This window comes from Pseudonaja textilis, chromosome 4 (assembly GCF_049901715.1).
Source record: "Pseudonaja textilis isolate UNSWEBS1 chromosome 4, rPseTex1.2, whole genome shotgun sequence".
Taxonomy (NCBI): domain Eukaryota; kingdom Metazoa; phylum Chordata; class Lepidosauria; order Squamata; family Elapidae; genus Pseudonaja; species Pseudonaja textilis.
This window is the reverse complement of record NC_141993.1, coordinates 83,023,949-83,037,939: the sequence shown is the minus strand read 5'-3', so window position 1 is coordinate 83,037,939 and position 13,991 is coordinate 83,023,949. Positions and strand designations below refer to the sequence as shown.

Here is a 13,991-nt window from a genome sequence, read left to right as displayed (position 1 = left end):
AATCACAAATGTCATATCCAAAATATAATTCCAAAATATCCAGAATATAATTTCCAGAACACCAGAAGGCAACACAACCAACAATGGATAGGAACTAATCAAGGAGAGGAGCAATCGACAACTAAGGAGAAATTTCATAACAGCGAGAACAATTAACCAATGGAACAGTTTGCCTCCAGAAGTTGTGGGTGCTTCATCACTGCAGACTGGGCAGCCATTTGTCTGGAGGGGTTGGACTAGAAGACCTTCAAGGTCCCTTTCAATTCTGTTATTCTGTTACCTTCTAGATATCTTTTAAGAGGAATTAGTTGGGTCCGTCTTCTAATTGCCACAACGGAACCTCACAGTAATTCAAATGTTTGTTCTCAGTAATCAAAGGTGAAGAAAATGGGTAAGCCAGCGGTCTATAACACCCTCTGTAAAGCGATGGCCAAAGGCAGTTTGTGCAGAAGCAAATTCATCAATTCTGATGAAATTATTATGGATGATAAAATACCAAAGACTGGGAAACAAAAACAAAACATGAAAACTGGCTGTCAGAAAAAAAATGGTAGAAATTGCCAGGAAGAGAAAAGAATCCAAATGAAAAAACACTAAAATCTAAGGCATTTACAAAGAATTTCAGAAACCAATTGGAAAAGAAGAGTATTATAATGACATCTGTAAAGATGAAAACTGACACAAAAATACAAGAAAAGTCTTCCAAAAGCTCACTGAACTCAAAAGGTTCCACTCTTGAACTGGTATGGACAGACAGTGACTGTTTCAAAGCTCAAACTGGGATGGAAGGACTATACTGAAATTCTATGCAGCAAAAATGTCAAAATCCAATATACTTTAGAAGAGACTCCCTATTTACAAGACATATAGTACTAGAAGGTGAAGTCAGATGAGCACTCCAGTAATTACCAAATTGGAAGGCTACACAAACTGGTAGAAAATCAACAGATGTATGAGAAGCACAGAAGAAAAATCAGTGACGATGAATGTGGTTTTAAAACTGGACAGAGAGAAACATCAAATGAGCTATGCTGATGATGCTATTCTGATGCTGAAAAGGCAAAATAACCTGCAAGCTCTAGTAATAAAAGTCAAAAAGTATTGTACACTTTACAAAAAGCACACAACCGAATATAAAGAAACTAATTACAACATATAAAGAAACTGGCCTTAGAAGTGGCAAAGAAGATACCACATTTTAAGATCAACTATTAACAGTAAAGGAATCAGACATCAAAAAATATACAGAGACTTGCACTAAACGGCCTTGGAAAAGTTATCTAGATACCATGATATCTAAAAGATCAAAATGGTTTAATTTTTGCTTTTGTATTGAACCAAAGCTGGACAGAAAGATTATTGAGGCTTTTCAACTTTTGGAGAAGACTCTTGAGAATACCGTGGATAACCAAGAAAACTAACAAATAGATTCAATCAATTCAGAGTTTTCTTTGAAGGAATAAATAATCTGACCTAACTCTCTTGAGAAGTCTATAATTCTAAGAGGGGGGGAAAGAGAAGAAAAAGACAATCAGTAACAAGTTGGATGCACTCAAATACAGTGGGGCCACACTAGGAATAGATCATCCTGGAGACGGTGAGTCTTATGTATTTGCTAAGAATCGACACCAACTTGATGTCCCATAAACAATCACATCCAGAGGGCACTTAATATGAAAGTTTGAATTAAGCTGTTGGAAACAACGAACATTTTCTGAAATCCATCTTGATAATTTTGACACTCTAAAGGTTCGTAGTGTATCAAAAACTCTGAAAAATAAACATATAAAATAACCTTTATTGTCATTTTTTACTGTGAGCATACTGGCACACGTTAAAAATCAAATTCCATTGCCTGCTTGCAAAAGAAAGTACAGTATATATCTACCCATACACATACATAACGCAAATACGCATGCTATTTGTGTACATGGTAAAAAGGCACAATTCCCTTGTTATATTCTCTAGTAATGATGACAGAAGCAAAGTTTCAGAGCTTATCTTTAAACACACTTACCATATCCAGAGGTGTAATTGGGGCCCCTTCGGCCTCTGCCTCTTCCACTATAAGACCTTGAGCCTTGTACAGACGAAGGGTTGCTTTCATCGGTGGTATAACCCTTTTCTTTCTCAGGACCTCTGGTAGATGAAGGTCTAAAACCCATGCCAATTTGACGTAACTGCTCATCAATCTGGAGCCTTTCCATCCGTAGTTGTTCTACCTCCTGGATTGAGAGTTGCATTAAATATAAACTAAGCTATGTAATCTTTCCCCAAGTTATTTTTATGCACTCTTCACTTTCAGGAAAAAAAAAAAGCAATTTCTAACTATGCTAACAAATAATTACATTCACAGAATGAGCTTCTGATCATTTAAATGCCAATGAGAATCAACAAGACATGATTCACTGGAAATACTTAATATGTTTTAGATAGTTTGGTATACATTTCTTTCAAACGTTTCATAATTTTTACTTGTACAAATCTGTTTTTTTTTTCACATCACCAACATTTCTTGGTATAAGGTGTCTCTTAGGTATTAGCTAGATTTGTTCAAATCAACTTTAAATTACCAAAATAAAAATCCTTGGGGTTAAAACTACTGTGTAGTCTTATAATAATTATGAAATTATAAAATGACAAAGTAGCGATTAGGCTGAAAACAATCAGGGTTTTATACAGGGGCTGAAGAATACAATATAAAGATTAGAAAGATATATAAAAATAAACAATAGCGACAACAATGATGGGAATATAACAAGGTTGTAGTAAAAAATCTGTTAGTAAAACTAATTACTGTTAGTTTCAAGTGAAAATAATTAGAATCAATCTTGATTCCTAGCTCTGCAGCAGTAAATCACATTCATTTAATGGACCCTCAAAATGTAAGAGTGGATTGCAAACTAAATCTGAAAATTACATCAAGCAATGCTTACCTTTAAGTAGGCAATATGGTATTCAAGAAGTACTTGGACATTCCCTATACTTTCTTTAGTACCCACAAACACAAATGGAACCATTCCCTATAAAGATAAAGTATGTTTTTCAAATATAAACACTAATTGAATCACAAATAATTCTTGCAACTGTAGTATATGTGTGCCTTGACACACACAAATCCAAACACTATTTTAAATAAAGCTACCATGTAACTTATGTGCTAGACTGCATCTATCTTATTTATGATTATGATTCCAGAGCAGTCTCAATAATATTCTAGTATGAAGTGTGTGGGGTGGGGTTGTTTTTGTTTTGCTATGCATAATCTTGGTCTATTTATTTGTATGTTGTCTATACAAGTCAGTTTGGATAAAGAGCCAGCTGTTAGATTTGTTTTGTGTACATTTTACAAACAAGTAAATATTAAGAGCTTAACCTGAATTCTCAAGAGAGGCTAAACCAATTGGCTTGGAGTTCTAAAATCTGCAGAAAACTTTAAAAATAACAGAACCCAGATTTTGACCTTTGAAACCAACTTTTAAAAGAATTAGCTAACTTATGGTGAACCCATCGGGAGCAGAAGCCGTAACTGATATATACAATCATCTGATCAAGAATAAGCTGATGTCAAGGTTGTGTCTCTAATTAGTGAGGAACCTTTTGTACTCTGCCAGAGATCTGGAGTATTGTTGAAAAGTTACTTGGATGTACAAGACAGAGGTCATACAGACATCAGTGAAAGCTTGCTGCTATGCCGTCACTAGATTAAAGAGGGGAGCACCATCTAGAGCCCACATTATTCTCTTATGACTGCAAAGGGCAAATCCATATGCTTCAATGAAAGAATGCAATCCTTCAAAATACCAATGTAGAACCGTGTGCATCTGAGCTATCTGAGGGACACCCTATTTCCTACAGTATCTTTCTACAGTTACCTGGTTAGTCACAATGGGAAACGTAATACTGGACTTGGTCTTGAGCCCAACTGAGCATTACTGACACAGCACATTAAAGAAATAATGAGATTTCAATATTAACAATGCAGCTACTAAAATACATGCTTGTTAAGATTTATGTACAGAGGGTCCTCGACTTATAACAGTTGATTTTCGTGATTGTTCAAAGTTGCAACAGCACTGAAAAAAGTGGCTTATGACTGTTTTTTTGCACTTACGATCTTTGTAGTATCCCAGGGAGCATGTGATCAAAATCCAGACGCTTGGCAACTGATTTGTATTTATGACAATAGCAGAGTTCCCAGGGACATGTGATCAGCTTTTGCAATCTTCCAAGAAACAAGGTCAATGGGGAAGCCCGATTCACTTAATTCGTGTTACAAATTGAATGGACTGCAATGATTCACTTAACAATTGTCATAAAATGGGACAAAACTTGCTTAACAAATATTTTGCTTGGCAACAGAAATGTTGGGCTCAATTGTAGCTATATGTTGAGGACTACCTAGGCAGCCTTTTTTCCAGGAGCTCAAGATAGCAGCAGCACTTAAGACTTATATACCGCTTCATTGTGCTTTACAGCCCTAAGCGGTTTGACAGAGTCAGCCTATTGCCCCCAATAATCTGGCTCCTCATTTTACTGACCTCGGAAGGATGGAAGGCTGACTCAACCTTGAGCCAATGAGAATTGAACTGCTGAACTGCAGTCTGCCAGCCAGCAGTCAGCAGAAGTAGCTTGCACTAATGGATTCTAGCCCCTGTGCCACCACGGGTTATATGGCACCCTTCCCACCATTATACCACAAACAAAACTCAGACCCCCCCCCTTTAATTTCTACCCCACCCATGGGACATTCATTGCTAAGGGAAAGGGGGGAAAGAAATTAAAAATCATACATCTTCTCTGGGTAATTTATTCTCGTTGTCTCCCTCAATTCTCACTCGCACGACTCCAGACTTGTCCACAATCTCTTGAATAACTTTGCCATTTTTACCAATAACTTTCCCTTTAACAAATAAAAGATATTTAAGTTGTGGGTTATCATTGGGATTTTGGTCTCAAGTAAACCATTAACAAGAAAAACAATTAGAAAAAATAATTTATACTAATTTAAAGCTGATGTCCAATTTAGTTCTTCTAATGATGGAACTACTTCTATGACAGAAAGAAGGAGAAGGGTAATTCTCATTTCCCAGTTAGGCTCTACTGCGCCCTCAAAATATAAATACATATTGCTACTAGCTTAGATTGAAATAGATTGGCAGGGAGACTGTCTGTGAGAGAGGGGGGAGAGGGAGGAAGAGAGAGGGAAGGAGGGAGAAGGGGAGAGAGAGAGAGGATAGAGACAATAAAAGATTTTTACATTGAAACTTTCCTACAGTTAAAATGTTGTTATTGTTATTATTGTTGCTATTGTTATAATTATTATTACGTACCTACAAGACTCCTAGGAACCTGAATAAAGTCCTCCACAAATTCCAAATAGCTTCTAGCTTTTTTTACTGCCTCAGCACTCTAGTAATAAACAGAACAGAATGCATTAAACATTAACAGTTAAAACACTTTTAGGGAATAACTACTACCATATAAAATGAGAAAAATCTACATATACTCTCTTTTGCAATGAGAAAATGCAAGTATCTGTACCTGGCAAACTAAAAATGATGGCTATCAGACAGGTGCTTAAACATTATGTGATTATGGGACTTTATCTCCAAACTATCATATACATTTGCAAATTGGTGCCTGTACTTTTACACAACCATTTAAATACATGTTTTTATCTGAGGGCCAACATTATGATACCTGTTTTGTCACCCATCTAAAAGTTTCTCAGATCTGAGAAACTTGATTATTCTTTAATAATCCTTAATCAGCATTCCTGCAAAGGAACTAAACACACAGCCAAATGAACTTCACCATCTAGTCCAGGGGTGTCAAACTGGCGGCCCGCAGGCCAGATGTGTCACACGCAGGCCATGCCTACTCCAGCTCCGCAAAGGGGAAAACACTGCGAAACCATCACATGATGGTAACATGATGCCACGAGTTTGACACCCGTGATCTAGTCCTTTAATTGTAGAAGAGTCATCCTAATTTATAATTAATGAAAGCACGCCTTCTTGATTCTCCCCAGATCAGGAATCATCCTAATCTACCATGTGGCTTTGTATTGTAGCTTGAAGATCAAATGTTACATTACGAAGATGAAGGGACTGCAGAGAAGATGCATATCTTATCTACTGTACATCATCACACTGCTGCTGTTACAGTAAAATTGGCTTTGATTGTAATCAGACTACCGCTAGCAAGAGTGCAAATAGTGTAAATACATTTCCTTCTTTTCCATTTATATTTGTAGCATGTAATTACTTTGAATGAAATACTATGAAATATATTCATCAAAATTGAGGGAGAGGGGAACACAACTAAGTATCAATAGTTAATAGGATTCTTCCTGAGATATGTTTGCATGTTCCCTTTCTGCCCCCGTCCATATTACAGTGTGGTAATATCTTTGGGAGCCTCTGTAGCTACCATCAAATTTCTTCGGGCAAATGCAGCATCAGGGCCTCAGTTGGATCTCTGCTTTCAACAGTGTCAAACATTCCCTGAAGTCGTCTTCCCATTCTTCTTTATAAGCACGCACACACACACACACACACACTCATTACTAGCATTCCCTGAAGGAATGGGACATCAGGGGGAGGCAAGTTCTTTAGCCTTTATGAAACAACGCTTAAGTGAGAAACATTACTGAATTCATTTTCTGATTTATTTAAATTGGGATTATTCTATCAACTGCCAGTAGGAATCAAAATCCAACATGGAGGTATGCTCTCTAATTTAAGCATAGTTGAAGTGAGATCTGAGAAAGCTTTACACAGATGCATTTAACAACTGTTAAATTGTGTAGAACTTAATCCAGTGGGACTTCTGAAGAAGATTACAAGCAAAAAGAGCAGTACGATATTCTATATTTGCCTTTGCTTCCACCAAATGCCTCGTTATTTCCATTATACTGGGATTAAAATACTGGAATTTGTGCATTCTTTTCACTCTACATTCCAGCCACCTAGACTGAAGTTCCAAGAAGTCATAGTTTCCCAACCTGAAGACATGACTTTTCTGTGTACTCTTTTTACCTCTCCGTAGATCCTGAAGGTTCCAGTATCTTCTTCAAGTTCAATTGCAGTAACGCCTGGAACCTTCCTGGCTTGCTGTATATTACTGCCATGTGTTCCTATTGCAAGTCCCATTAAGTCTTCTCTGACAACAAATTCTTCATGAAATGCCGCTGCAAGCTGTTTTGTGCACTAGGGAAAAGATTTTAAAAAGTGCATTCTTTATAAAAACTTCAAGCATGAACACCATTCCAGTGACTAAAGCAGAAGCATAATTAAGGGGGGCTGGGGTGGGGAGAACCATCTGAGACCTACTCACTTCTAAATGCTTTGTTGCTTCTTCATTTCTTGACATGAGCATTAACTTGGTTCGAATGCTACGCAAATGCATGTCGCTGAGTATGCCCACTCTTTTTACTGTTGCCTCACTGGCAGACTGAAAGAAAAACAATGTGTAAGGATCTTCATTTTACAGGTGATGAATTAAAAAAAACCCAATCATTTTACCTACGGTTGTCCCAAAGGTGTTTTTTAAAAAGGCAACTGGACTGTTTTTTCTTTGAAAAAAAGCACCTTTGGGATAACCATGACCTGGATAACTGAGAATCTCCACAGACATTTACCTACCATTGATTCATTTCCAGTTTAGAATGCACTGCAGATAAGAGAACAAATAGATTTGATATGCTAGGTTTTTTTCCTATTTAAATCTGAAAAAAAGTTTTATTAGTGCATTAGGGTAGTGAAATCCATATTGTTATTAATGGGCAAACAGAGTCTGCTGATCTACTTTGCTCAATGCAGCTTGATATGTTTTTAGCATAAAGCCAGATGCAACGGCTGTGGCAATCCAAGTGACACCAAATAATACAAAACCCTTTGCTATAGGTCCCAGGTTGCTGTTAGATCCAATAGACAAAGGTTACCAGGCCCAAACAGTACAGCTTGGATTATAGCTTGCATGAATTCTATCTGCAACTCTTCCATCTACATTCTCTACAGAATATTTTCCTTTCATCAGTGGAAAGATATAGTACAATCTTTTAATACTGGTTATTTTTCTATATAAGCCAGGCCCAAAACATCAAATTGGTAACATAATGTTAACATAAAAATGACTTGCTCACTGATGTGATAAAAAGGAAGAAACTTTATCTTACCAGAACTACTAACTGAGTTGTTTCAGCCTGGTAAAAAATTCTGCAGGCTCCTACAGCTTTCTTAAAATCCTTGTGAGCACTTTCATTAGCACACCTAGAAAATTAATGTATGGATTAATTAATTCATTTCAAAAGGTGAGCAATAAGACATGAAGTTGGAGAAACTGAAAATACTGAAAAAGCCCACCCAGAAAAACAACTTTTTAAAAGCTCATTTGAATTTATTGAGAAAAGAACTGAAAACTTATACCAAATTATTTCCAAAAGAATAAAACACAACAAAACATTACAAGGTGAAACATTGATTTAACAGATCAATTATTCCCAATTGTCCATTAAGTCAGACTATACATCATTTGAGGTAACATTTACTATATAAATAATACAAATTAGAATCAAGGTGTTTTTATACAAATGATGTAAAAGCGGGAAGAATTCCATCTGCTGCATCTGAGATCCACTGCATTGAGTTCTGCTAAATCAAAGTTTCACTTTTCAGATTTATGCAAACTGACAATAATTTGTTGAGCATACAGGTAGTCCTCACTCAATGACCCTAATTGGGATTGGCAACTCTGCTGCTAATCAAAAAAGTTGCTAAGTGGGAAATCACATGACCTTGAATGCTCTTTCCAACTGGAAAGGGACATGGTTATTGTACTAAGTTTCAGGTTTTGTTTGCCACCTCTGGCTGCTGGTGTAGCCGCACTGCTTTCTATGTGCAGAAGAATAAACAGCTTGCTCTCTTGAAATCCCTCTCCAATCTCTACACTCTGCGATAGTGGGGGAGGAAGGATCTAGCAAAGAAGAAATTGCCTACTGGAATTGTTTTCTTTTCCGTAACCCCCAAAACCTCTACAGAGTAGAGAAATTGGAGAAAAGATTTCAAGATAGCACTGTAAGCTATTTGCATAGTATGATCACAGTTCTCGGCCCCAAGCTGCTGGCATAACTCCTTTCTCATTGCATTGTGCAGAAGAGCAAACAGCTTTTTTTTTTCTTGCAATCCCTATCTCTCCAATCTCTCTGCTCTGTTGGGAGGAGCTGAGGAGAAAGAAAAACCCACAGGTCAGGCACAGGATAACATGTTCTGACTGTAGTGGTGATCATGTGACTAGGGGACACTGAAGAGGTTATAAGTGAGCTGAGAACTCATTTTTTCAGCACGGCTTTGTAACTTTTGAACGGTTACTGAACAAATTATCAGTAAGCGAGGACTACCTGTACATGTCCCTTTATGACCTTCCAAAATATTTGTGCTGGCCCAAAAAGAGAATTTCCGTCTTAATTTGCAAAGACAGGCAGCTTCTATCTTTCAATTAGACAGAAAGTGTTCAAATTCTAATATCAAATTCAGGATATCCTATGAAAGTCAATTCCTAATAGAGATATAGTTCTAATAAAATGAATTTTAGAGTACTTACGCATCTCTCAGATCTTCTGGAACGTCTACAGCACATCTAAAGAATGTATTCTTGTTCACAGGTTTATTTTGATTCACAGGCCGAAGTCGTTCAAATGTGACTATTTCATTGTAAGTGGCATCACAAGCAGCATACTCAATGACATAAAACTGAGAAAAGATTATTCTTCTTAATTTTTTAAAAATAGGTGACTGATCAAAGATTCAGAATATTTACTATTTTCTCATTGCATATGTTTACCTACTCTCAACTATTTGTTTATTATTTTATCATTCCCTTCAGAGCTCAAGAATGTCAAGTATCATATCTTTCCTAATCCCCATTGTCTCTTTATAACTGCTCTGTAAGTTAAGGTTACAGAGTTAATTAAGATATTAAGACCTTATATTAATTAATGTAAGATATTAAGGCTTTTAATAATTATAATTAAAGCCCTATTGATATGAAAAATAATGCAGCAAAATCATATAGCATCCATACATTATCGAAGACTTATTTTGCCTCAGAAATTCATTAGGTTACATTATATTAAACAGTCATAGCGTCAGAAAATAAAATATTTGGGGGGAAAATGATATTTCAGGCTCTTTTTTCCTTATTATCATTCATTCCACCACCAATTAAGTTAGAAGATTCAAGTTGGGAGATGGCAGCAATCAACAAGAGAGTATTTGTAGCTCAGAGTTGAACTGTGGGGTCTTTGGTACATTCTGAACTTGTTTTCTTGTAAACATTTCATTACCCAACTAAGTAATATCACCGCTAGTTCTAATAGAATATTGCAGTTCTAGTACTGACGTTACCTATGTAATGAGTAATGAAATGTCAAGCTCAGAATGTACCAAGTCCTTGGTATATATTAACTGTATATTGGTATATTAACTTCTAAGTGGTTCTTATCTATTCAAATATTTTACAAAAAATAATGGTCCCTTTAGATGGATCTTTCTCATGATACAATTCTACTTCTACTTACCTCCCCTTTCATCATTCGAACCTTTGCCAGCCACCAGCCACAAGGCTCTTGGTCATTTGCTCTTGAGTAAACCTGAAATAAATTATACAGCATTTACACTGTGATTTGAACTTCTGCTTTAGTATGAAAATCATTTTAAAATCTTATTTTAGGTTTAATTTATTCCATAATTGTTAATCAGAGTTCCCAAAATCAGACATGAAAAATCACAATTAATTGAATACTTTTTGTTTCTTTCTTCTCGCCATAAAAAAGTTGTACCTATGTTGATTCACTACTTTGTTGAGATGTAATTGCCCCAAAGTGGTTATTTTTGTACAAATTAATATTATGGAGCATGAAAAATCTTAAGTATGAATATCTTCTTAAATTTAAAGATTAGCTGTCTCATTAGTCTTTAAAAAAAATCCTGTTCCTTAGGCAATAGTAAATAAAGCATACTTTAAACTTTTGATAGATATACTGAATAAAAGGAAAATAAAGTTTTTTTGAAAAAGATATTTAAAATGTTAAACATTCCAAAATGTTTATTTAAAAATTATTACTATCTGATAAATCTGAATTTAATTTCTTACAAAACTGATTATATGAAAATTTAAATATTTTTTAGTCCAGTAAAGAAAATATAATATTATGGTAGGCAGACAAATATTTTTCTTTAAGTAGATCAAATTCCTGTGCCCTTGGTTTTTTTAATTCAAACATTTTATCACAATTTTAAAGAAAATGCTTATTACAAATTACTTTGAAATTGAGTATGGTTCACACAAACAAAATGAATATTGAACTAAGTTTATATGGAAGGAAAAAAAATCTGATTTTAAATAATTTCCCCCGGCCTGAAGAAAATAGAATTTTATAATTAATAGTCGGTGGTATAGAAATGAAATGAAACTATTTATTATGCAATTCATAATGGTGTCAATTAATCTTAATGGGACGTACTTTCATAATAAAAAGAAATTATGCCCACACATGGATTACTTCTCTACTGAAGAAAACGTGGTGGAGGTAGCCATCACAATAATCTTATGTGAAACATGTTTGGCCTGGTTTTTGGTATTCTACATACAATTACTAACAATGCTAATAAACTATTTACAAATTACTGTCAAAAATCTAAAACTGAGTATAATTTAATCCATGCTGTATAAAACAACACCAACCTGATTCTGCTATACTATAGCAAGAAAGTATTATAAGGTCATACCTCTTCCCAGCTACCCTACCATTCTCTAAGTCAGATGAAAAAGTAATGGCTATGACATTCCAACACAGCACATACTTAAAATCCAAGCACAGAAGCACAAATCACCTGACCAAACATATGATTTAATCAGAGATACTAATCATACATTTTGAACAGCTTAAAGCATCCCAGGTAGATGAGAATTAGGTTAACGATTTGAATTTTGTTCAGACAATATTGCAGAATAGGCAATGAAAGCTTGGCCACTGCATTTTATCACTCCTCTAACTAGAAGAATTCAGCTTTATAGAACCCAACGAAAACAAAAGAAACCAGTAGCACTAAATTTATTTACCTTTTATTCTATCAAGAACATCTTTGAAGCACCCAAGCAGCTTTTAATGATCATACTTGCCCAAAATAAAGGCATACTTAAGTTGTAATATAAAAAGTATCTTGAGGGTCTACAGGATATGACATGAGGAAGCCTCATCCTACCTGCCGTCTATAAATATTGTATGACTGGTTAAACCTACCATAGCAACCATTTTGTGAAAACACCTACAACATGCTCTCAGCATTCCAAACATTCAAAATATTGCCCATATCCACCACAGAGGATGGAGCCTTTCTCCAATAAAGCATATTTTGGATAATTATTAAAAACACATTCATGATGAAAGTTATTTGGCATTAAAATATTCTACCCTGGCACATGGTGGACTTTATTAAAACAAGAATTAAATAGCCTTCTGTCAGGAGTGTAAATTCCATGTGGAGCAATTGAGTTTGAGGTCATTTCAAACTATATCTCAGCTTCAGGTTTGGCAGGAATTCAAGTCAATCTTTTGTACTGTGTAACTATTACAATTACTATTCATGGCATGGCTGCAGTGAATTTTTTTACTAATTTAAGCATGGTTGATTAAAAACCTGCCCAATAGCAACTTTTAATTATTTTTTTTCTAATAAATTTCTTTCCTTTTAAATAAGGTTTATGCTTTTTTTTATTTTGCATTTTTGAAGCAGTTAAAAAAAAAGTTCAATTGTCTTGATGATAGCACACTAAGTTCAACCATTAACCTTCCAGAAGAAACTTCCACATAAGCAAGCAAAGGAATATTTGAATGAAATCACCTCCACTTCATCTCCTTCACCAATTTCTTTCTTGATATCAGGTGGTGGTGGTAATCTTACTTCACTGAATGGAACCTGGCGTTCTGGCTGCCAACTGTAAATTAAATAGATATTTTAGATTATGCAATGATTACCAAGAATGTTACATGTCATTTAAATGGAATACCATCAAGTGTAATTTAGCACACAACTCCATTAGGTAGAGAGACAAGTCAGAAGTGCAGCTGTTAGAAAATGAGGACTAAACTGCAAGTAGAACAACCCCACCAGTGTAAAGTGACACCAATTTTAATTTGGCCACTTTGGTTGCCAATACAGTGGGCTAACAATTCAAAGTACTGGTATCTTTAAATTCTGCAGCAATTTAGCCAACCAGTCCTTTCCCTTCAGAATAAAAAAAAGACGAGCATGCTCTACAACCAAAATGAAAGGGGGAAAAGCAATTTTTGTAAAACATACTTGTTTTCAAACACAACTGTGAGTGAATCCTCATGAACATCTTTGATGAATCCCTGAAATAAAAGAACAAAAGTTGATACAATAATTTATAGCACAAAAATATAGCATTTTATGACAACATCTCTATTGTTTAATAAAAATACCGCAGAAGCTACCAAAAATTGTAGATTTATTTAACAGACAAGGATTTATTGGAGGAGAGATACTGATAAATTGCTCTCAGTCTTGAGACGAATGAATCACTAATATTCCCAAACAAATTATTCTTGAAAACAGTAGGAAAAAAAATCCTGCATCCTTTTCAAATTATCTCCTGGCTTTTCCCAACCCACACCAATAACTGTTCATAGCTGATATTTCCCCAACTTTATTTATTAAATATGCCACCAATCTCACTGTTTAAAGACTCTGAAATGTTGTTAAAAAAAAAAATTATTCAACCATTATTGTCAAATCCACTTTACTAACCCTTTCACTGTGACAATACAAACTAGCAAAAACAAATGTTCAGACCAAACTAACTGCAGACTTAATTGGCAATGAATGACTACAATTGGGACAGGGAATTCCACTATTAAGCGCTGCTGTCACTAAATGAAAAAAAATCACATGACTTAGAATGGT

General features: G+C 35.2%; 1 protein-coding gene across 5 annotated transcripts in view; it reads right to left on the bottom strand.

Annotated features, from left to right (window-relative positions):
• FXR1 (FMR1 autosomal homolog 1) overlaps positions 1-13,991 on the bottom strand; it is a 42,769-nt gene that overhangs the window by 8,319 nt on the left and 20,459 nt on the right. For all 5 annotated transcript variants that reach the window (XM_087933516.1, XM_087933515.1, XM_026705717.2 and 2 more), the window contains 11 exons: positions 13,368-13,420; positions 12,909-13,002; positions 10,583-10,654; positions 9,607-9,755; positions 8,183-8,276; positions 7,342-7,458; positions 7,044-7,214; positions 5,334-5,412; positions 4,794-4,903; positions 2,937-3,023; positions 2,018-2,225 (listed from right to left, as the gene is read on the bottom strand). In XM_087933516.1, coding sequence (XP_087789642.1) covers positions 2,018-2,225; positions 2,937-3,023; positions 4,794-4,903; positions 5,334-5,412; positions 7,044-7,214; positions 7,342-7,458; positions 8,183-8,276; positions 9,607-9,755; positions 10,583-10,654; positions 12,909-13,002; positions 13,368-13,420 — 1,234 coding nt within the window. The remainder of the gene's footprint in view (positions 1-2,017; positions 2,226-2,936; positions 3,024-4,793; positions 4,904-5,333; positions 5,413-7,043; positions 7,215-7,341; positions 7,459-8,182; positions 8,277-9,606; positions 9,756-10,582; positions 10,655-12,908; positions 13,003-13,367; positions 13,421-13,991) is intronic.